The sequence below is a fragment of the Sebastes umbrosus genome, chromosome 12, assembly GCF_015220745.1.
Source record: "Sebastes umbrosus isolate fSebUmb1 chromosome 12, fSebUmb1.pri, whole genome shotgun sequence".
NCBI classification, from domain to species: Eukaryota; Metazoa; Chordata; class Actinopteri; order Perciformes; family Sebastidae; genus Sebastes; species Sebastes umbrosus.
The window spans coordinates 25,971,234-25,991,956 of record NC_051280.1 but is presented as its reverse complement, the minus strand read 5'-3'; the positions used below and the strand labels follow the sequence as shown (position 1 = coordinate 25,991,956).

The following is a 20,723-nucleotide window of genomic DNA, read 5'->3' as shown; positions in this document are numbered from 1 at the left end:
GAGATTTTGGCCAATCGCAGGTCATTTCAGAGAGAGAGAGCGTTCCTATTGGCTGTTCATTCAACTGAGGCAGCTGTCAATCACTCGTGAACTCCGATCAAACGGTCAAACTAGGCAGCGCTGATCAAATATGAATCAATATTCTGTTACCGTAATGCCTATTTCTCGCCTCAAATGTTTTCAGAAACATCTTGTGGTGTACTGTTTAGCTGTAAAATTAGAAAGTTTGCTCTGGCTGGTGGGCGGTGCTTGGTATTTCCTCAACTGATCTCAACATGGCTGCTGGGTCACAAAAAGTTACAAACAGTCCCTTTAATAAAAAAACAAACAAAAAAAAACAAAAAACGGCTCTCGGACGGGAGCCGGCTCTTATCGTTCACTTAAAAGAGCCGGCTCAATGAACCGGCTCGTTCGCGACCGACACATTACCACGTCACATCCGGTTTCTCTTCAACTGTCGGACTGCTGCAGCTGGAGTTCTCAGCTTTAACCTGCTGCAGAGAGATAAAGTAGAAGAAACACGCACCTTTAACTCTCGGGGACAGTCGCATAACTTGTGTAGCTTTAACAACAGTTGTGTACCAGCGATAATTAAAAGATGTTTTCTCTGTCAATGACTGTCCAGCCTCAGGTAAGACAGCAGGACACTCTAGGCCATGCTAACATGATGCTAACTTTAGCTAGCATTGTTGTTGTTATGATTCTGTCTGTGTGAGCCTGCTAGCGAGCTAAGTTCACCTTAGCTTGTTCTCTTATGAGCCTCACTGCTGTCGACCTTTTATTATAGTTTGATGATTTGAAAGACAAATTGTCAGTGGACATTGTGTCAATATCGTTGTCTTTCTATTTAGCTGACCTTAATGAAACAAATGCAGACAGTGCTGAGAAGTTCCAGTTATCTAATGTTACTGTTGTGGTTCAGTGTTTCTTTAGCTGCCAGATGGGAACTGCGTCAATGAACTACATGTGTGGATGTAGTCAAATAAATCAGCAGTTCAACCAACTATTCTACTGATAATCACCCGGATACAACTACTTTTATTTAGAAATAAGTAACGTATAAGCTTGATTTACATCATGTAGACACATGGCAATATTTGCACTATCTGTTTATATCATGTTTATTTTTTGTTTATAGCTTATTTTGTATATTGTAAATTGGTAGAAATTAAAAATTTGTATTCTTTTTTTATTCTAATGTTTTTATGTATTCTTTTGTTATTATACTGTTTGACTTACACCAACAAAACCAAAGCAAATTCCTAGTGTATACCTCTTACACCTGGCAATGAACACGATTCTGATTCTGATTGACTTTGTAACACCAGCTGGCTGATGTACTTTACCTGTGACTACCTAATAAATAATAATAATAATAATACATTTTATTTATATAGCGCTTTTCCGGAAACTCAAAGACACTTTACACAGATAAAATGATAATAAAACAAGGACATCATAAAAATATTAAACACACAATATTAATTACACATTAAAAGCAGTTCTAAAAAGGTGAGTTTTGATTTGTGATTTGAATGTGGACAGGTTGTGTTTGGGGAGTGAGTTCCAGAGGGAGGGGGCGGCTATGGCAAATGCTCTATTTACAAAGGGGACTTTCTACAAGCTAAAAGCATGAAAAAACATTGAGAAATACGTGAAAAATATCGAAAAATGTCTGAACATTATTAGTGAAAAATGTCCCCAAAACATACGAAATTATTAGTAAAATATGCAAAACATGTCCGAAAGAAAGTCAAAAAAATATTACTAATTTTTAAATAAGGTTTGTGATGATAACGTTAATTGTAATATATATCACAGTCGTAAATCTTTCATTTTCAAACTACGTCATTCACACACTGTTTTATTACATGTGATCACAGGTGACTGTACCTCTCAGCCACCTCATCAATGTCCTCCACTCTATGAAGAGCTCAGTGGGAAGCAGCAGCAGCAGTACCACCTGCAAGTCAAGAAAACACAAGCAACATGCCTCGGACTCAGAACAACACCGCACAGAGGTATACTTTAGTAGGACATCATCTGTAATTGCTGTATCAAGCCAGAGACAGTGTGATGCTACATGTAGTTGTTTTCATCCTCCCAAGTTGTTTAACATAAACCTGTTCCAGAATTACTTTGTCAGGAATATAAATCAAATGGTATGTGTGTGCAGCCCATGTGGAACCTGCGTGAGCTTGGCCTATCAGACCTGGGAGCACGGCAGCTGGATGAGCTGGTGAACAGCGTGTTGCCACGCTTGAGTCCACAGGAGGCGCCACGTCCATTGGCCGGACAGACAGCCTGGAGGACCTCGCATCTTTCTACACACTCCTTTTACTACAATAAGCATGGTGAGAATGTTATTAAACAGGCCTCTCATGCTGTACCTTACTATACTGTTGCTCTTGCCCGACTCCTCCTCATCACTCATGAATTAATACAACATCACAAGACTTCACAATCTGCAAGAAGTTTAAATATGGTGTTTCACTTGACGCATAGAATTACACATGATTGCAGAGTCTTTAGTTAGTGGAGGTGGTTATCATCCATCTTGAGATTCTGATGAATAGAGCTGCAACCATTAATTGATTAATCGATTACTTGTCAACTATTCGATTAATCACTAACTATTTTGATAATTGATTAATCAGTTTGAGTAATTTTTAAGACAAAAAAGTCAAATTTCTCTGATTCCAGATTCTTAAATTTTAATATTTTCTGGTTTCTTTACTCCTCTATGACAGTTAACTCAGTATCCTTGAGTTGTGGACAAAACAAGACATTTGAGGACGTCATCTTGCGCTTTGGGAAACACTGATCGACATTTTTCACCTTTTTCTGACTTTTTATAGTACCAGGACCAATTAAAAAAATGTTGTCCCCATTAGTCACTTGGACATAAAAACATGGGAAAATAGGTTGAAAATACTAAAGTTACCCTTTAACAAGCAACTAGGGCCTCTGCTACCTCTTTTTCCCTAAAGGTATCTCAGGGTTGACACAAAGCTTGTCTTCTGTTCCCAGGATTCTCAGGTGGTGCGATGCCCATGGCTTATTCCAGGCAGCACCCTTCACCTCTTCAGTCTGTCTGCACAGAGCTACAACACTGGCCAGGTAACTATGGATTACTATGTAATAGTTTATTGATAACCCCAAACGTGAATTACTGGAGTTGGTTTGTATGTCATTTGACAGCAATATAAATAACATTACTGAGAGAATAACAAACATTACAGTTAATTGTCAATACTATCTATGGTGTATTTAAACAGTTTATGCTAATTTAGTAAAGTTATTTGCTGTTGAAACATGGCTAGCTTTGAAATCAATTTAAACATCATATGCTTCCTGTATATTTCAAGTGTGGGTTCCGAGCAGAGGGTTTAAAACTTTAAAGAGCAAAACCAGACGACAGCAGTCCGCCTCTGACCGCCCCCTGGAGTCTGAAGGGTTCACACCATCTTTTATGAAGGTAAGCTATTCACATGCTTTACATAATATAAGCATATTATGGATATGCGTTATGTGCTAATTATATTAAGCATATCCTTAACACGCTTAATGTATTAAGCATGCTAAAGATACAGTTTAAAACTGGAATGTACCTGTGGCCTTACCAACAACAGCATTATCTGTGTATTGCTCCTTTTTAGAAAACAATGCAAGGCCGGCTGAGATTTCAAGTTGAAAAATATTCAGCCCTTGAGTAAAAAAATGCACCACATCTGTAGTTCTTTTCTCAACTGTTAAGCACTTGCCTGACAATACAAAAAGGGGCCTATAGTTGCTCTGCCTGTGCAGGAGTCTAAAAATAAAGGCAGTGACCAGTGTGATTTCCTTGAGCATAAAGGTGTGATAAACGTGACAGCGTATTCTGGCTTTGTGAATACTGCTGACTAAGCTTACCTTCGTACTGCAGGGTTTCCTGACACGTGACAAGGTGGTTGAAGTTGAAAGTCTAGACAAGCTGGTGAAGAACAAGAACATCCCAGATGGACATCAGGATGCTTTCAAGAGGGGCTTTGCTGAGGGTTTCCTGAAAGCCCAAGCCTTGACACAACGCACACAAGGCAAGTTTTAATAAGACGAACAAGCTTGAATTGAATCACACATATTGTATTTTTAAGCATTAAACAGTGCTGATTGTATAGTTGTCCTGCTTCGACTGTTCAGACTCTCTCAGGAGGACTCGTCTGATCCTGCTGGTGTTGCTCCTTGTTGGACTCTATGGCATCTCCAAGACCCCCTTCATATCGGGTAAAGGCTCCTTTTTCTACTCTAAAGCTGCATTTTCATTTCATGTCATGCATGAAATCACCTCCAATATGTTAATATTTTAATATGAATGTTGATAATAAAGCACAGCATTTGCCTGCTAAACTAAATCAATGCTTATTGAACATGTATTAACCCTTAAAAGAGAAGAAATAAGCTTGGTATAACTTAGCCATTTTCTGCTCTTTGCAGACAACAACAACACATTCTAACCTGCAGTATTGAAGCACTAACATATGCAATCAGATGTTTTTTTTTTTAAATAATCCTCAGTAACAGGCAGTGTGTGTTTGTGAGTTCATTAACCGTGCCATGCAGTGTGATTTCGAACTTTAATCTAACCATTTTGGACAGTACGGTTCCGGACCACATCAGGCCTGGACTCTGCTGTGGACCCTGTGCAGATGAAAAACGTGACGTTCGAGCACGTCAAAGGGGTGGAAGAAGCAAAGAACGAGCTGCAGGAAGTGGTGGAGTTCCTGAAAAACCCTGAGAAGTTCACAGTCTTGGGAGGAAAGCTGCCAAAAGGTAGGGGCCAATCGTTCACAGTGCATTTTAAAGCTGGATGAAAAGCTTCATGATTACCAAACATTCTGCACTTACATGTGTTAGAGTATTATGATGAGGATTGCACAATTCCATTCAGAGATCTGTTTTTGTATTTCTCATTCTTCCTCATCTCCTCGCCTCTCTCTCCTTTAGGTGTTCTACTGGTTGGCCCTCCCGGGACTGGAAAGACTCTACTGGCCAGAGCGGTGGCAGGAGAGGCAGATGTGCCGTTCTACTACGCCTCCGGGTCCGAGTTTGACGAGATGTTCGTTGGAGTGGGAGCCAGCCGCATCAGGAACCTTTTCAGTGAGATTATTATTTTAACATCAAAATCAACCTTCCTGCTGGTTTCCTTTTCTCAGAAACCACTTCAGAGTGTAGAGTTGACTCCTCCTGCATGATTGTGGCAACAACACTAATCATAATTGTTGTGCTGAACATTGTAGTACATGTGTTTTATTTTATTTTTTATTTCCAGGGGAGGCTAAAGCCAACGCTCCCTGTGTGATCTTCATCGATGAACTGGACAGTGTGGGTGGGAAAAGGATCGAGTCTCCCATGCACCCTTACTCCAGACAGACTATCAACCAGCTACTTGCAGAGATGGATGGGTAATCTCTAAAATTACCCGTTACATTTTTTATAATTTTAGGAATGTACTGAGTGAGGAGTTGTTTTAAATTAAAGCAAATTTGGCACTATGGTGTTTGCAATGCATGTGTGCGCAGTAGGGTGGGTGATATGGATAAAATCTTCTGGCATTAAATCTGTAATTTTATAATGCGATAGTGATTTATTGCGATATTGTACATTGAAAGAAATTTTATCAAGAAACCATAAATAGATGAAATAACATTAGAATGTCTTTTTGGCTAATCTAGTAAATTAAATATATGGCAAATCGTACCTAACCTTCAAACAGTCCTGCTGACTGATTTGCAGCGTGGCCTGCATTTGACTTATTCAACTACAGATAATAACGAACAGTATTTAATCACAATTCCATACAATACAGAACAGTGATGGTTCGACACATGAATGAAGTACTGCATTGTGGTTCAAAATATGAAATGAAGTGTTGTGTAGATTGTTGTGGTGAGAATACATAACAGAAAGAGGATAGCGTTTCAGACACTGACTTGCCCGTACCCTGTGATGTTATTTTCTAGGTTTAAACCAAACGAAGGCGTGATCGTCATTGGAGCAACCAACTTCCCAGAGGCTCTGGATAAGTACGTTTACCTCTGTGTGTCTTTCTATAGCCTGTGCGAATGTCAGCGTTTACAATGCACGTTTATGTCAAAGTTTACAACCCTCAGAGTCGCAGCTTTCCTTGTCAGTAACAAAGAATGGACTGCAACCCTGAGGCAGTTTTTGATGCAGTGACCCAGAGTCGTACGCTGACACAGTATCAGTATTTTCCTAACCAGCTGATCTTCTTCTTTAGTGCCCTGATCCGCCCGGGGCGTTTTGACATGCAGGTGACTGTCCCCAAACCAGACGTGAAAGGACGCACGGAGATCATCAACTGGTACCTGAAGAAGATTAAAGTGGATCCAGGTGTGAGATCAGAATCTGCTAATCCTGAATTTGCTTGCTATTTACTTCACCTCAACAGTAGTCCAGGCTGGCTGTAACCGTGAGAGCTTTGTTGATGTCACGTGTTATCTCTGCAGCTATTGAGGCCAATATAATTGCCCGGGGCACAGTGGGCTTCTCTGGCGCTGACCTGGAAAATCTGGTCAACCAGGCCGCCCTGAAGGCAGCAGTCGATGGCAAAGACATGGTCACCATGAAGGAGCTGGAGTTTGCTAAAGACAAAATCCTCATGGGTGAGTAATGAGGAGGCTTTGCTAGCAAAGAAACACCACTTTCTTGTTTCCCTGCAAAAACCTTATCCTGATTGGCTGTGTTTTTATCTAGCATAGTACTTATTATGACTCGCATCGCTCTCATCAAAGTTGCGTTGAGAATGTGGCAATAAAATCATTTAATTCTTCTCTTCTCTTTAAGGCCCTGAGAGAAGGAGTGCGGAAATAGACAAGAAGAACAAGCAGATCACAGCGTACCATGAATCAGGCCATGCAATCGTGGCTTACTACACCAAAGATGCCATGCCCATTAACAAGGCTACCATCATGCCCAGAGGCCCCAGTCTGGGACATGTAAGGGAACCTAGAGCTTGTTAACTAAATGGTTAAAGCTTTGACACCAATTCTGGTGCAAACTGCGCTTTACTCTAAACTTTCTACATCATCTCCTTCGATGTCTCTTTGTCAGGTGTCCATGCTCCCGGATGACGATCGCTGGAGCGAGACTCGCGCTCAGCTACTGGCCCAGATGGACGTCAGTATGGGCGGCCGTGTAGCAGAGGAGATTATATTTGGCAACGAGTACATCACAACCGGTGAGACAGAGTTCCTAGAAATGTTTTAAACATACGGGGTAGAATGTCACTTTTGATTATCCAACACGAGGAAAAGACGGTTGGCAGGCTGGAATTTTTAAAGGCAACATGCTTCTTCTCCAGGTGCATCAAGCGACTTTGACGGTGCCACAAAGATCGCTAAGCTGATGGTGACCAGATTTGGAATGTGTGAAAAGGTACACTAACTTCTGGGACTTAGTATTTGTACTGCACATGCATCACAGTTGCAATAATTTCATGTACATTTATGTATTTGTTTCCCCTTCCTGTCTCCCAGTTGGGTGTGATGACCTATACTGACATGACAGCCCAGAGCCCAGAGACGCAAGCAGCTGTGGAGCATGAAATCAGGGTGTTACTGAAGGTGTGTGTGATTTTATTTTTGCTGCTGAACAAAAAAAAACAACTCAGCGACCCAACCAAGCTTTTTTTTCTCACCATCTTTTCTCTTGCTGTCTCCAGGAGTCTTATGAGCGTGCCAAAGCCCTGCTGAAGTCTCACACCAAAGAGCACAAAAACCTGGCGGATGCTCTGCTCATGTACGAGACGCTGGACGCCAAAGAGATTCGGCTGGTCCTGGAGGGCAAGGCCCTGGAGGCCAGATGAAACCGGCAAGGACCGCAACAATCGGGGGTAGCAACGTGGGGGGGGGGGGTCGGATTTTAAGAGCTCAGGGGTCACGGAAGGAGAGATGGAATCAGTTCACGAGCAGTGAATCAGAGGAGTCATGGCCTGCATTCACAAAGTCTCTTGACTTATGTGGGACTATTTCATATCTTCACGCTGTCTCCCTTCGTGTAGTCTCATCAATATTCCCAGATGGGTGGTTCTGTGACTTTCCTGTGTTCAGAGGTGAGCAGATGTATGCTGCTAAGGTTCTCTGTATGTGATGAAGGTTAAAGCCTAATGTTGTTGGGGAGGATGTTGCTCAGGTCACTTTATCAGTTGCTGGGAGGAAATAATACATGAATGTAATCATGCACCTCAATCGTGAAAAACAGCATCCGGGTAGGATACCCTTTTTTTTTTTTAAGTTAATTGTTGAAAAAGGAGTTGAAATTTGGTAAAATTCTGTTCACCCGGGTCTGTTTAGATTCCTTTTCTGTCAATCATTGCAACGAGACTTTAACTTAATCTCAACTCCTATCTGTCAGTCGTCTTCCAGTGTGTGTGTGTGTTAGTATCTGTTATTTGTCTAGTATATCTTCAAGGTCAGGCTACACTCTCCACTTCTAGCTTGCGCGTCTCTCAATCTGGCACCAAGAAGTGTCCCAATGGGAAGCTGCACTTTGTCTTTCCATCTGATTCTTTGTATCTGGGATGATTGGTGGATCATGTATATTTACATTCTCCTGTCCCCCTCTGCTTATGTCCCTGTTAATTATTTTTAAAGGTGGCCTTTTGGGGAATGTACTGTATTAAGTGTATAAAGTTAAACTATAACGTCAGCACTTTAGGTAAGTGTATAACTTGAAAATGCACTCTTCGTGTAATTTATTTTCATTTATGCTGCGTGTACAGATGGAACAGTTACTGCTGCTCAACCTCAAAAAAGCATGCGACAAAAACAAGCTGTTTTTATCTTTAGGATATGAAACTTGTATTGCGGCCTAATTTATTTAAATAGTCTGAATTTGGCTTCCGATAAGCCTCCGCAAATATCAGTTTTTCTTGGAAATGAGTTGATTAAAGACTTTTAATCTTTAGATTATTCAGACGAACAACAAGGCCATTTATCAGTTATTGTCCATTGGCTACTTCATAGCAGAGATATCTAACATTTAGTGCTCTATACATTTCTGTTTCAACACATTTTGTGCAGTGGAAGAAAGATGCCAATGTTCAGTTTACTGTCTCTGTGTATACAGGAAGTTAAGCTGTTAACATCTCTAATTGTAAAGTGACACACTTGACTCAGATTGTGGGTAGAAACATGCAGTTATGCCTCTCTGTGAAGTTGAATGTCCCAATTTTCTAGTGAATAGTTACAGCAGCAGCAGTATTTGTAATCCATATTTTAGCATTTTTGAACATTTAATTAAAAGTATAGCGCTTGTCAAGATTACCACCAGCATATGTACTCCATGGTGTTACCCTTTTCAGTTTTTTTTGCTTAATTTTGAGCCCTTATTTCTTCAGTTTATTGGCCTTTTATCCATGTGTAGCTGTATATATGATTGGGATGTCATGGGAACATTGTATATAGATGTATAGAAACGCTTTTAAGCTGAGAACACATTGAATGGCTCTCTGCTGTTGATTGACAAAATCTCTCAGCAATGTGATGGCAATGGTTGATGAATGTTTGTGCTGCTGAAATAAATAAAATGAAGCCCAAATAAAAGCTTGTTTTGGTGTATATTTAGGATTTATTTTTACATAACTATAAAATGACGCTGCACATTCCTTTGTTACAAATTAGATGTCTGAGGAAAATGTTGATATTCCCAACGGCCTCATCTTTTTCCTTTTTGATATTACTGTCCAAAGCTCATTTCCAGTTGCAGCTGTTTTTAGCAAAAAGCACTGATAAACGTACTGTATACTACTTGTCTAGCACCAAACGGCACCCTGACAAGGTTAGTAACAAACTGGCGAACATTGTTGAACATTTGGCAACTAAAGAACCAGATGTTTGCCTCAGGAGTTGGTGGAGACCAAAACAGAGCTAAAAGGAATTAATGGTGCCTTCAAATGGGGTAAAGTTTACCGTGTTCACGAGAAGAGTTCATATGAACGCCCCCCTCTTGTGGTATTCACAAACACGTAAGTGGAAAGTTTCAGAAACCTCAGAGTTTACGAGTTGTGACGTGTTTGCTGACGTTGTCATACGTGGCAGAGGCCATGGTAGTAAATTTTTCAGTGCATAATAAGTAAATATATTGTAATTTTAGTCATATATTGTTTTTCTTCATAGTTTTATAATATGTCTGAGGAAAATGTTGATATATCAACAGTCTCATCTTTTTACCATCTGTCATTATGCCTTTGCATTTACTGCATTTTGTTAGCCGCTTGCTAGCTTGCTAAATTGTTAGCCTCTGTGGTTTCTAGACGCCAACTAACATTAATATTGCCGTTGCTTAGCAGCAGTGTTTTTATAACTTAACCACTTGAACGCCAAGCATATCGTGGACACGACTTCCCATGTTGTAAACACAAGCTCACATGTTTCATTTGAAGGCACCATATGACAAGTCAAAATGTCTGCTGTGAGAAAGGCCTATGGTGCATTAGTTCGGTTAGGGTTAGGCGTAGGTGAGATAACTGGTTGCGGTTAGCGATGAGGTTAGATTAAGGTAAGGGGAAACATATTGACTTTGACACATTTCTCTAACAGGCTGGAAGCTTAGACAGAGTTTCCACAAATATGCCCAAAAAATCATCTTTTGAAAAATGAAAAGAAAAAATAAGAATTCAAATTTCAGTTTGACTTCAACATTTTATTCACAAACTGGACATCCCCACTTTAACACCACTTCCCACAGGCCCCAAGCAGAGTGAGAAACACTGGAATGAACACCAAGCCGTGGAGCAGCCCAAACGTAATCACAAGAAACACAATCTTGAAGAATGTCCTGAAGATGTAACTCCCAGACATGGACAGCACCACCACTCCTAAAATAGTGGACAGGGCTCCTTGCAGTATCGGATAGCCTAAATGGGCCAAGGCGTCCGTTGCTTTCTCGTTGACGTCCCTTTTGGGGCTGGAGACAAAAGAGTAGGAAATATGCGCTGAGAAGTCGACAGAAAAACCGATGCACATGAGCAGGTTGATCATGGAGATGGAGTCCAGGTTTACACCCCACAGCGCCATGAACCCCGTCACGCCAACAATGACTGAACAAATTGCGAAAGCCACCCAAATGGAACAAAGAGGATTGGGTATGAGGATGAGTGAGACGACCAGCATCACGATCACAGCCACCAGGATGGTCTGAAAGGTGTTGTCCATGATGACGGTGTACTGGTCAAAGTAGATGAAAGCAGGGTGGTACACCAGTAGCTCTACCGGACATTCCTCTGCTGTTCTCCTGAGTCCAATCATCATGTCTTTTGTTGTCGCGTTGTTGAGCGTCTGAATAAAGAAGCGAGAGGCCTGAATCTTATTGTCTGCAGTGAAGTTGACGTCTTGTTTGAACATCGACTTGAGCTCCAAGAAATGTGGCAGATGTGTTTGGAAAGCCTCTTGAGAACTTATATCGAGGTTGGTCGCATTTGCGTACTGTAGAAAGGAACCAAACCAAGCAAAAGTGCCGTTGACAAAGTTCAAACTCTCAAAATTTGAAATGCACGAACCCAGATGTTCATCCTCATCCCAGTAGGGGAAGGGCTGCTTCACCGCTACCATCACGTTACAGCTGTATTCAGAGAAGTGCTGCCTTTGATCGTTGTAGTAATCGATGATGTAGGAATCGTCCAAAGCCAGATTACGGATGTCAAGTCCCTCCTGTAAGATAAAACAACCATAAATACTAACAGCAAGATAACCTGCGTAAATTACAAATACACAAGCTTTTGTCAGTTTGTGGGTCAGAAACGGGCCATAGAACAGCTTAAAAATGCGACTCATCGGCTCAGTTTCCTCCTTCTCAGTGATCCGATCGTAGCTCCCCCCAACACAGCACACACTGAAGGCTTTGGAACTGGATGGTAAGTCTTCTGGGATTTTGGTGCAACTGAACCAGTGCTTGTTCTCCGCCTCCCTGTGTCCGTTCAAAGCCATACAAGCCCCCAGGAAAGTGATGCTGTACAGGTAGCAGAAGCAAATAGAAACCCCCGCGTACAGGCAGAAGGACCGGACCGAGCCAAAGGGCGAGCCGTAGCCCAGAAAGAGAGCCAGAGCGTCGGTCAGGGTGGTGATGGAGATGGAGACGGCGGCGTCCTTGTAGGTGTCGGCCAGCCGGTCGGGGACACTGTCCAGAACGCGGGTCCTCTGCCAGCAAGAGATCATGATGAACATGTCATCCAGTCCAATACCTTTAGGTTGAAAGTCAAAGGAGAAAGATTTTTAAAAATTGGAATGTCAATACATTTTGTGCTTTTTAGGTTAACAGGAAGTAATGTTGTTTTGAGTACTCTTTGATTCAACCTTGGACAATAGGATCTCATGGACCTGTATGTTTAACAGTACCTACCTAATATCATGAAAGGACAGGAGGCAACCGTCATGACAAAAGGTTGATCCAACAACAACAGAGCACCCAATCCACTCAGGACCGCCAGACCTGTGGAGAGCACCCCACAGGCTGCCACCCACACCTTCGTCCTCACATTATCCAACCTGAAAGAAAACCAGAGATCAAAAACAGCCATACATCCAAAATCTATCTCATAGCATGTTCAGCAGATGATTTACCAACCTCCAACATGATATGATCGAAAATGCGATGGCAATGGAGAAGGTGATGGAGAATAAATAGATGACGGAAGCTGGAGATTTTTTAAATTCCCACTGCATTGACATGGAGGTGGAGTACGACACCTATAGAAAGGTTATTGATACATTTAACAGAAGCAAAAGAAGCTGATCATTTAAATACTGGAATGTGTTAAAGTTCTGCTCACCTGAATGGAAGTTGATGATTTATTTGAGAGCAAATTAATGAAGCTCTCCAACCAAAGGTCAGTCTTTGTTTTGTTGTCCTCGTGTAAATAGTAATGGAGCTGTATGGCTTCAGCAGTTTCAACTACTGAGCTCCCTTTGCACAATCTCACACTCCCCAGACTTAAAAATAAAGGAAAACTCCCAAAATCAGAGTAATACCACGGAAATGTCAAATTGACTGTGTCTATATTGTTGGCCTTGTATTCAATAATATCTAAAATGTCATTAGAGGTGCAAGATCCCATCGCCTCAACACAAACATCCACATATTCAAATGACTGGTTGTCAAACTGCACGACCATACTCCTAACTTTAAAGTCCAAGTCTAGGATGTCCTGGAGTGACTCCACGCTCAGAATGTTTCCGTCACCCATAGCTATGAGAGTTGCATAATTCCCATCCGTGCTCAGTCTTAAACGTGAAAACGTTGAATCATTTCCCGGGAAGGTTTCTTGGATGTATTTCCTCTCCAGCTTGGCTCGTCCATCGAGAGGCGTGAACTGCTCTTTGATATCGTTGGACATTCGGTCCTCGAGGAGATAAAATCCGCTCCCCAGACCTGCCGAGAGAATAAGGGGGGTGATCAAGAACCACCAGGGATGAGATCCGATAAAATGGCCCATCATCTCAAACCAGATGCGGAGGGGTCTCTCTATGCAATCTGTGTGGAATCTGGCCATAGCTGTAAAAAAATTGCTCCCTTAAAATTTCTGGTTTGTGTTTGGTACAAAAACTACTTTGGGGAATACAAAAGAGTTGCTCCTTTAGAGAGAGCTGTGAGTGTTCACAACCAGCTGTATTTATTGTGCTGCAGACTCTTTTCAGCTCCTTCATGAGAGGAGATTTGCATAATAACACGGTTGGCCCACTTTGTAATGAACAGAGACTGATGAGGTTTGAGGAAGGCCTCAGTCAAAGAGCCTATTGAAGAACGGTTGGTGTAGAACGGCTCACTGGTTCCATTTCAATACTTTTACTGTCAATGGTTTCCAGTTGCTGAAGCCCCCAGGTGATTCCTTCTCGTGGTTGAGGTAACATTACACTTTTGGGCCCTTGAAAATTGATGAAATGTAGCGAAGGTATAGAACAAAGACGTATTATAATGTGGATCTTTGTTTTCTACCTGTCAATTGACAATCTTTTTATATGGTTGACTAGTTCCCTCTGAGCCCTCATTCACTTCTGCTTCAGGGTAAACTGGAAAACACTAGCAAAAGAATATGTGGCTTTGTTTAAAATAAAATATAATATAGTGAGTGCATAGAATGGATCAACTATATTCAAGCCAGCTTGCTGCACTTTATAGTCTTCATCCCCGGCTCCGTATGTGTAAAGAAATGTGTAAAGAAAAGAATACAGAAATAAAGTTGGGGGAAATGAATAAGGGGTGAAATGCAAAGGAAAAATCGTGCAGGAATAATTAAATAAATGCTTAATTACATACATTTAAAAATGAATATAAAATCAATTACAAATAAATGCAAAAATAGATAAATAAATAATTAAAAAAATATATTTTTAAAACCAAGTTTAAAACCAATTCTACAAGAATACAATAAGAACATAGTGAGGACATATTAATTTGTATTTATTTATTTTATTAGGACCGCCAGACCTGTGGAGAGCACCCCACAGGCTGCCACCCACACCTACATCCTCACATTATCCAACCTGAAAGAAAACCAGACATCAAAAATCCCCCAAAAGCCATTGCATAACATGTTCAGCAGCTGTTTTATCATAAAAGGGAAGAATAAATAAATAAGGGAATTAATACAAAGATAAATAAATAAAAAAGCAAATTAAAAACAGAAAAATATCAATTTATGTCACATTTTACCAATTAGTTAATGGCTACACTTATTTTTTTATATTTTTAAAACCAAGTTTTAAACCAATTCTACAGCAATACAATAAGAACATACTGAGGACATATTCATTTTTTATTTTTTATTTTATTTTCAAACCCCTTGAACCTCCATGACGTCACGCGTCGAACGTCCAACGTAGGGCGGAAGTTGCGTGATCCAGCAGCCTGTCACTCACCGGAGAGCTGCTAGCTGCTAGCTGTTAGCCGCCTGCTGCCCCGAAAAACAAGTAGAAAATCATCAATAAAAGCGTCGCCAAGTGCGAGAGAAACCAGCTCTTTACAGGAATATGGATGACGACGTGCTGACGACTCTGAAGCTGTTGATAATTGGAGAAAGTGGAGTCGGGAAGTCGAGGTTTGTGTGTGTTTTGTAGTTAGCTGTTAGCTGTTAGCTGTTAGCCTGTTGACATTCTCCTTGTTATGTAAGTTTATTCCTCATCGCTCAGCAGCTGCTCCTACAGCTACCTGGTTGTCCTTTTTCTGCCAATACTTAGTGTTAAAACGTTGACAGTTAGGTGACAAATAACATCAATGTCATATAGGCAGTTAGTACAACTTTTACTGGTGTTTTTGTTTGTTAATAAGAGATGCTGCTGTTTATCTTCAGCTAACTGTCAACACTAAAACTGTGTAGTTGTTGTGATCTTCCTGTAACTGACAGAGAAGAAGGCTGTAGTCAACTCACTAAAGCCTGTTATACTATTTGCCCTGCCTGCTCATTTGCATCTTATTATCTTTATTTCAGCTCATTATACTGTATGAGCTGCTTATTTACATGTTATCTTTATTTCCCTTAACAGTCTCCTCCTGAGGTTCACAGAAGATACCTTTGATCCAGACCAGTCAGCCACAATAGGTTTTAACTTCCACACATTCACACATAATATACACACAGAAATATGCAAACTACTGATCATAATCATGATTTATATCTCTTATTTCTCTCAGGTGTGGATTTCAAAGTAAAGACTCTCGCAATAGATGGGAACAAAGCAAAGCTCGCCATCTGGGTAAGACTTTAAGTCAGTCATTAAGCCCATACCTGGATAGTCTCTATTGTTTAGTCTTTGTTGTGAGGAAAAACATGGTGAACTACAGGGTTTCTCCACAAGATGGTGACATTGCACAGCCAGAATCACTGGAAAAAGACTGGAAAAACAGGTTAAACTTCCTTTCATGAGACCTAAAGTCCCAATGTCCAATGAAAACACACCATACACAGTGAGGACATAACCAAATCCCTAAACACTGAACTCACACACTATATTATTTGTTTTTCTTAACAGAAATGTCACGGCAAACTCAAGCCCAACAGGCAACAACAGCTGTCAGTGTGTCAGTGTGCTGACTTGACAATGACTTGACCCAAACTGCATGTGATTTTCATAAAGTGAGCATGTCTGTAAAGGGGAGACTCGTGGGTACCCATAGAACGCATTTTCATTCACATATCTTAAGGTCAGAGGTCAAGGAACCTCTTTGAAAGTGTCCATGCAGTTTTTCCTCGCCAAAATTTAACATAATTTTGGTTGCCTGTTGGGCTTGAGTTTGCCGTGTTATGATTTGAGCATATTTTTTTATGCTAAATGCAGTACCTGTGAGGGTTTCTGGGCAATATTTTTCATTGTTTTGTTAATTGATTTTCAATAATATTTACATAAATTTGCATAAAACAGCATATTTGTCCACTCCCATGTTGATAAGAGTATTAAATACTTGACAAATCTTCGTTTTAAGGTACATTTTGAACAGATAAGAAATGTAAAATTAATTTGTGATTGAATAAATATTTTAATCGATTGACAGCCCTAATATTTTCACAGGTAATAGAACCTCATAACTACATGTAAATTAGATTTTGCCTTCTCTTTCAGTGTTCTGTTTTTGTGTTTATTTTATAATGACTTCCCTGGTGGTCACCCCTGTTTTCAACATTAGAATTGTGGATAATTGTCTTTACTCTTTGCAGGACACAGCCGGACAGGAAAGGTTTCGCACCCTGACACCCAGCTACTACCGCGGTGCACAGGGAGTCATACTTGGTAAACAGTGATGCTTATAAAGCCACATAACATGTTCAATACCACACCTAGAGACACATTTCTCTTTCCTGTAAAAGAATCATATCCACTCTCCGCTTTTCATAACACTTTCTTTACACATGAGCCTGTAAGTCACTTTGGATAAATACTGTAAATCAACAGCCATCAGCTAACTGCAGTGTCTTGTTAAAAATTGTACTATTAAAGGTGCTAAATACGGGATTGGGAGCATTTCTATTGTCTCTCAACGGCTCTCAACATGGTGACAGCGAGCCGCGGCTTGTAGTTAACAGTGCTAAACATTCCATACAACAGCGAAAGTACTGCCAGAGCTAAGAGTGTTAACCTGGGGGGGAACTGGAGGGTGGGCGCTACACTTCCGCAACGACGCCGTCGGTTTAGCACCATTAAAAGAAAGATGTTATCATACTTGTATCAAATATTCCCTCTAACTCCTTTTCTCTGTTTGCATGGTTTTGACAGTATATGACGTCACAAAGCGCGAGACTTTTACGAAGCTCGAAAACTGGCTGAATGAGCTGGAAACCTACACAACACGCAATGACATTGTGAAGATGCTTGTTGGGAACAAAATCGATCGGGTGAGTCTGCGGCTTGTGCCAGATTGACACATACAGTACAATACACGTTTAAACAGTTACAGTTGTCACTGTCCTGTCAGCCCATCTCCTTGAAAGATCTTGGATTCTGGTCATTTATGTTCAGGATAAGCAGCATAAAGGCTCAAAGTTGGCCTTAAAGGGATAGTTCGGGTGTTTCTACCGCTGCCTCGATCGATTACTTTCTTTAAGTTATTGTGTGAATTTGGTTAGTCAGATCATCAAAGTCTCACAATAACACAAACAAACTACGGTAGACCAGCGACCCCGGTGTTCTGCAAGGTAAAATTACAGTTTATTTCAGCGGAGTCTGGTGGCTTTGGCGAGAGCATAGATGGATATGAAGGCTTCAGTTTTCCATCGGAAAGGGCTGTCAGACATTAAGGTGAAGCAGTGAAAATATTCTAAATTTAGCGTACACTTAAACCAATATTTTATTTGTTTTGTGCGGTAACTCCTGTCTGCTTCTCCAAACTGGGGGCGTGTGGTCATCTATGTGTAGGTAATACACTGACTATGAATAAGTGCCTCACACAACCCCACTTCAAAACACCCAAACTATCCCTTTAATGTTAACCATGGCTTTTTACTCACCTCTCAAATTATTGATATTAAAAACAAAAAATTATACAACGCCAGAAATACTCAAAGGTGTTTCATAAATGTGCTCACCGGCCATTGATGTTGCTTCACTTGTTCGTGTACGTGTTCACTTTATGTTCAATCAAACAAATAGAGAAAATGACATAGGACTTGTATTTGTTTTTCAGGATGACCATGAAGTGGACAGAAATGAGGGGCTGAAGTTTGCTCGGAAACACTCTATGCTTTTTATTGGTAAGTATCCATGTTAGAGTAAAAATCCTACGTGGTCAGACATGGTCATTTAAACTAATAGAGCCATAACATGTAACTTCCTGTACAGCCATTAAAACCTACCATACTGTACTTAAAAGTCAGAACTGTAATTTTGTAGTTGGAACGAGTCAAGACATCACTAAGTAAGTCATGCATTTAGCTTGGGTTTGTTGCCTTGTTTATACTGCTTTTGGCATTTCGGAGTCTCTTGCGCTGAAAGATGCGGCCGCTCCAGAAGAACTGCATTATGATTAAAATCTAGCGGGCTTTCATTTATCCGATCCCATGTCTACACGTGTTCCTGATTCTCATCTCCAATCTGCCCCTCTCTGGGAAAATTACGTTAACGTTTCTGTGGAGTTTCCATTTTAGAACGGCTAAATTAAGGGGTTTTGAAAAGGGCTGGGCAAGAAGATGTCGAGGAATTTAATCCGCTGTGAGGATGTCTTCATCCCACTGGATGTCTCCGGCTACTTAAATGAAGCCATGTCATACTTTATATGTCATGTTTGTCAACACGGGGATATTTTAAAATCTCTATCATAACTTTACTATGTTGTAAAAGAGAAAGATGTTTTGGATTTAAAAGGGAGGCTTTTGGAAAGTGCTCTCCCAGTTTTCTTGGCTGATCTTATAAATCTTGGTAACCCTCTTTCCTTTGTACAGAGGCCAGTGCAAAGACCAAAGATGGCGTCCAGTGTGCCTTTGAGGAGCTTGTGGAGAAGATCCTCCAGACTCCGGGGCTTTGGGAGAGCGAAAGCCAGGGTCAGAGGGTCCGTCTGGATGACCAGGAGCAAGGCGGCGGCAGGGCATGTGGAGGATACTGTTCCATACCCTGAAACCGGACAGACGGAAGAAGAAAAAAAAGCACCAACCTGATAGGAATGACTACGGACCAGAAACAGAGGGATGTGGAACCGGATGAGTACTTTTTAAAAAAAGAAAAAGTTTATTGTTGGCGTAGTTCTGTCGGTCAAAAGGATTCTGCAGTTTGCACACTTCCTTTTCAACCATCATCTGTCACTACTTTCTGTTTAAAAACATGAATGAAAGGATCATGCAAAAATAGCCTCTTGCCTTGAGGAAGCATAGTGTTTTAAATTGACATGCCAAGTGTACGTCGCACGAGCACATGTCTGGTTTGAATTTAGCTTATTGGCAGCAGTGATCCTGTTGTGCATTAAGGCATCAGGTTAATAGCGCAGTGCCTGTTACACAAACCAATTTGTAGGTTACAGCGGACAGCTTGTCAAATATTACCCCAAAATAATCAATACAGAAGTCCCCTCAAGTTCCCTGCCTACGCTTTGTGAGATGTAAATGTCAACTTCTATGTAGCTGCAAGTACAAAATGTCACACACATCACTTGGAAGAGGCTTGTTGTTATGTGTAGTGATCTGTCATTAAGCACCTCGACACTGTGAATGCTCCCAAATAAGACATTTCCCAATGGACCCTGGTTACCAACACTAAATCAAATCTAATTATTATTCATTTTGATGGTGATTTCCAATCAAAGTCTATGCTTCAGAACATATAGAGGCTTCCAAGTGAACCATTTTCCTCTCTTCTACATGGAAATATGCAAGACAAGTAGCCGTCTTTGTCTTTCAGGATTTCCTGCAACCAAACCTGTCTTCGTCTCTACATGTCTAATCTGGACCATAACTTTCACAGCTGCAAGTGTAAGGTTTACAGTATTAAGAGCTCTCACAATAAAATATGCTCTTTTACTCACTTGAGTTCACAGCTTTGCCCATCTGATCTGGCAAAATGACAAGCAGTTTGTTCATTTAGTCTCAGCTTGACCCTGTAAGCCTGTTTTCTCCCTGTTTATTTATCAGTTTTCCGTGTGGTGCTGTGGTCCATTAGATGTCCCACTGACTTATTGTAGGCATTTCTCTCATTATTATTATATTGTGAGAGCATTCCTAAGAGCTTCCTGTCTACAGTATAGTATGGATTTGATGTATTGTCGCTATTTGTTTGAAATCCTTTCTTCTTTTCTTGTTTAAAATCACGTCAAACCTTTTTATCCCTGTACCTTTTTTTCCTGTTGCGTTTGCTGTGCGCCTACTTGAATCATATTCAGCAATATGTTATAAATTGTTATCTGCCTTAACATTGAAGGACATGTGAGAGATGTGGTCCAGTAACGTTTGTATTGTTTCAAAAACTGAAATAAATGACAACCTCAAGACTAATTATTGTTTAATTGCCATTTGAGAGCCGCCGTTACGTCTCTGTTGTCTAGAAGTCCGTCTAATCAAAAGCAGGTTTACAGTGGAAACAGGAGTGAGGTGCTCTTTCCACAATACTTTGTTGATGACTAGCCTGTCGTACACGCAAGACTGAAAACATTCTTTGCACAAAATGTCAAAAAAAAAGTGGACCAAAAGCAGGAGAGGAAAAATCCTGTTAATCATGTTTTGTAGATTAGTCCCAGAGGGCTGAGAGTGATTCCAA

General features: G+C 40.7%; 3 protein-coding genes across 4 annotated transcripts; 2 read left to right on the top strand and 1 right to left on the bottom strand.

Annotated features, from left to right (window-relative positions):
- The first annotated feature begins 424 nt into the window (after positions 1-424).
- yme1l1b (YME1-like 1b) lies at positions 425-9,602 on the top strand. 2 transcript variants are annotated; one of them, XM_037787976.1, is made up of 18 exons: positions 425-631; positions 1,884-2,021; positions 2,177-2,354; positions 3,031-3,120; positions 3,369-3,478; positions 3,926-4,076; positions 4,180-4,263; positions 4,657-4,809; positions 4,984-5,136; positions 5,309-5,441; positions 6,000-6,062; positions 6,278-6,390; positions 6,507-6,662; positions 6,844-6,995; positions 7,111-7,237; positions 7,361-7,434; positions 7,536-7,622; positions 7,721-9,602. In XM_037787976.1, the coding sequence occupies exons 1-18, from the start codon at positions 599-601 to the stop codon at positions 7,862-7,864; spliced, it is 2,139 nt and encodes a 712-aa protein (XP_037643904.1). In that variant the 5' UTR covers positions 425-598; the 3' UTR covers positions 7,865-9,602. The 2 variants fall into 2 exon arrangements, with proteins under 2 accessions (XP_037643904.1, XP_037643903.1); XM_037787975.1 differs by having other exon boundaries at positions 426-631; positions 4,636-4,809.
- Positions 9,603-10,686: 1,084 nt separating this feature from the next.
- LOC119498875 (patched domain-containing protein 3) lies at positions 10,687-13,546 on the bottom strand. Its single transcript, XM_037787977.1, has 4 exons — positions 12,827-13,546; positions 12,622-12,743; positions 12,397-12,542; positions 10,687-12,238 (listed from the first exon to the last, which is right to left on the bottom strand). Exons 1-4 carry the CDS (start codon positions 13,544-13,546, stop codon positions 10,728-10,730), a joined length of 2,499 nt encoding a protein of 832 aa, XP_037643905.1. The 3' UTR covers positions 10,687-10,727.
- Positions 13,547-14,871: 1,325 nt separating this feature from the next.
- Positions 14,872-20,461, top strand: LOC119498923 (ras-related protein Rab-18-B-like). The gene is made up of 7 exons (XM_037788041.1): positions 14,872-15,091; positions 15,537-15,592; positions 15,685-15,746; positions 16,706-16,778; positions 17,262-17,380; positions 18,169-18,235; positions 18,923-20,461. The coding sequence occupies exons 1-7, from the start codon at positions 15,024-15,026 to the stop codon at positions 19,093-19,095; spliced, it is 618 nt and encodes a 205-aa protein (XP_037643969.1). The 5' UTR covers positions 14,872-15,023; the 3' UTR covers positions 19,096-20,461.
- The last annotated feature ends 262 nt before the right edge of the window (positions 20,462-20,723 follow it).

What these genes read in the sequence shown, in the direction of transcription:
- LOC119498875 (XM_037787977.1), bottom strand. Translation starts at nt 13,546, where the DNA reads ATGGCCAGATTCCACACAGATTGCATAGAGAGACCCCTCCGCATCTGG. An exon ending in AATCATCAACTTCCATTCAG is followed by an intron (nt 12,744 to 12,826) that starts GTGAGCAGAACT and finishes ACCTTTCTATAG; the next exon opens with GTGTCGTACTCCACCTCCAT. An exon ending in CTGTCCTTTCATGATATTAG is followed by an intron (nt 12,239 to 12,396) that starts GTAGGTACTGTT and finishes TTCAACCTAAAG; the next exon opens with GTATTGGACTGGATGACATG.
- LOC119498923 (XM_037788041.1), top strand. Translation starts at nt 15,024, where the DNA reads ATGGATGACGACGTGCTGACGACTCTGAAGCTGTTGATAATTGGAGAA. An exon ending in AAGCAAAGCTCGCCATCTGG is followed by an intron (nt 15,747 to 16,705) that starts GTAAGACTTTAA and finishes TACTCTTTGCAG; the next exon opens with GACACAGCCGGACAGGAAAG. An exon ending in TGCACAGGGAGTCATACTTG is followed by an intron (nt 16,779 to 17,261) that starts GTAAACAGTGAT and finishes TGGTTTTGACAG; the next exon opens with TATATGACGTCACAAAGCGC.
- yme1l1b (XM_037787975.1), top strand. Translation starts at nt 599, where the DNA reads ATGTTTTCTCTGTCAATGACTGTCCAGCCTCAG. An exon ending in TCACACCATCTTTTATGAAG is followed by an intron (nt 3,479 to 3,925) that starts GTAAGCTATTCA and finishes TTCGTACTGCAG; the next exon opens with GGTTTCCTGACACGTGACAA. An exon ending in GATTTGGAATGTGTGAAAAG is followed by an intron (nt 7,435 to 7,535) that starts GTACACTAACTT and finishes CCTGTCTCCCAG; the next exon opens with TTGGGTGTGATGACCTATAC.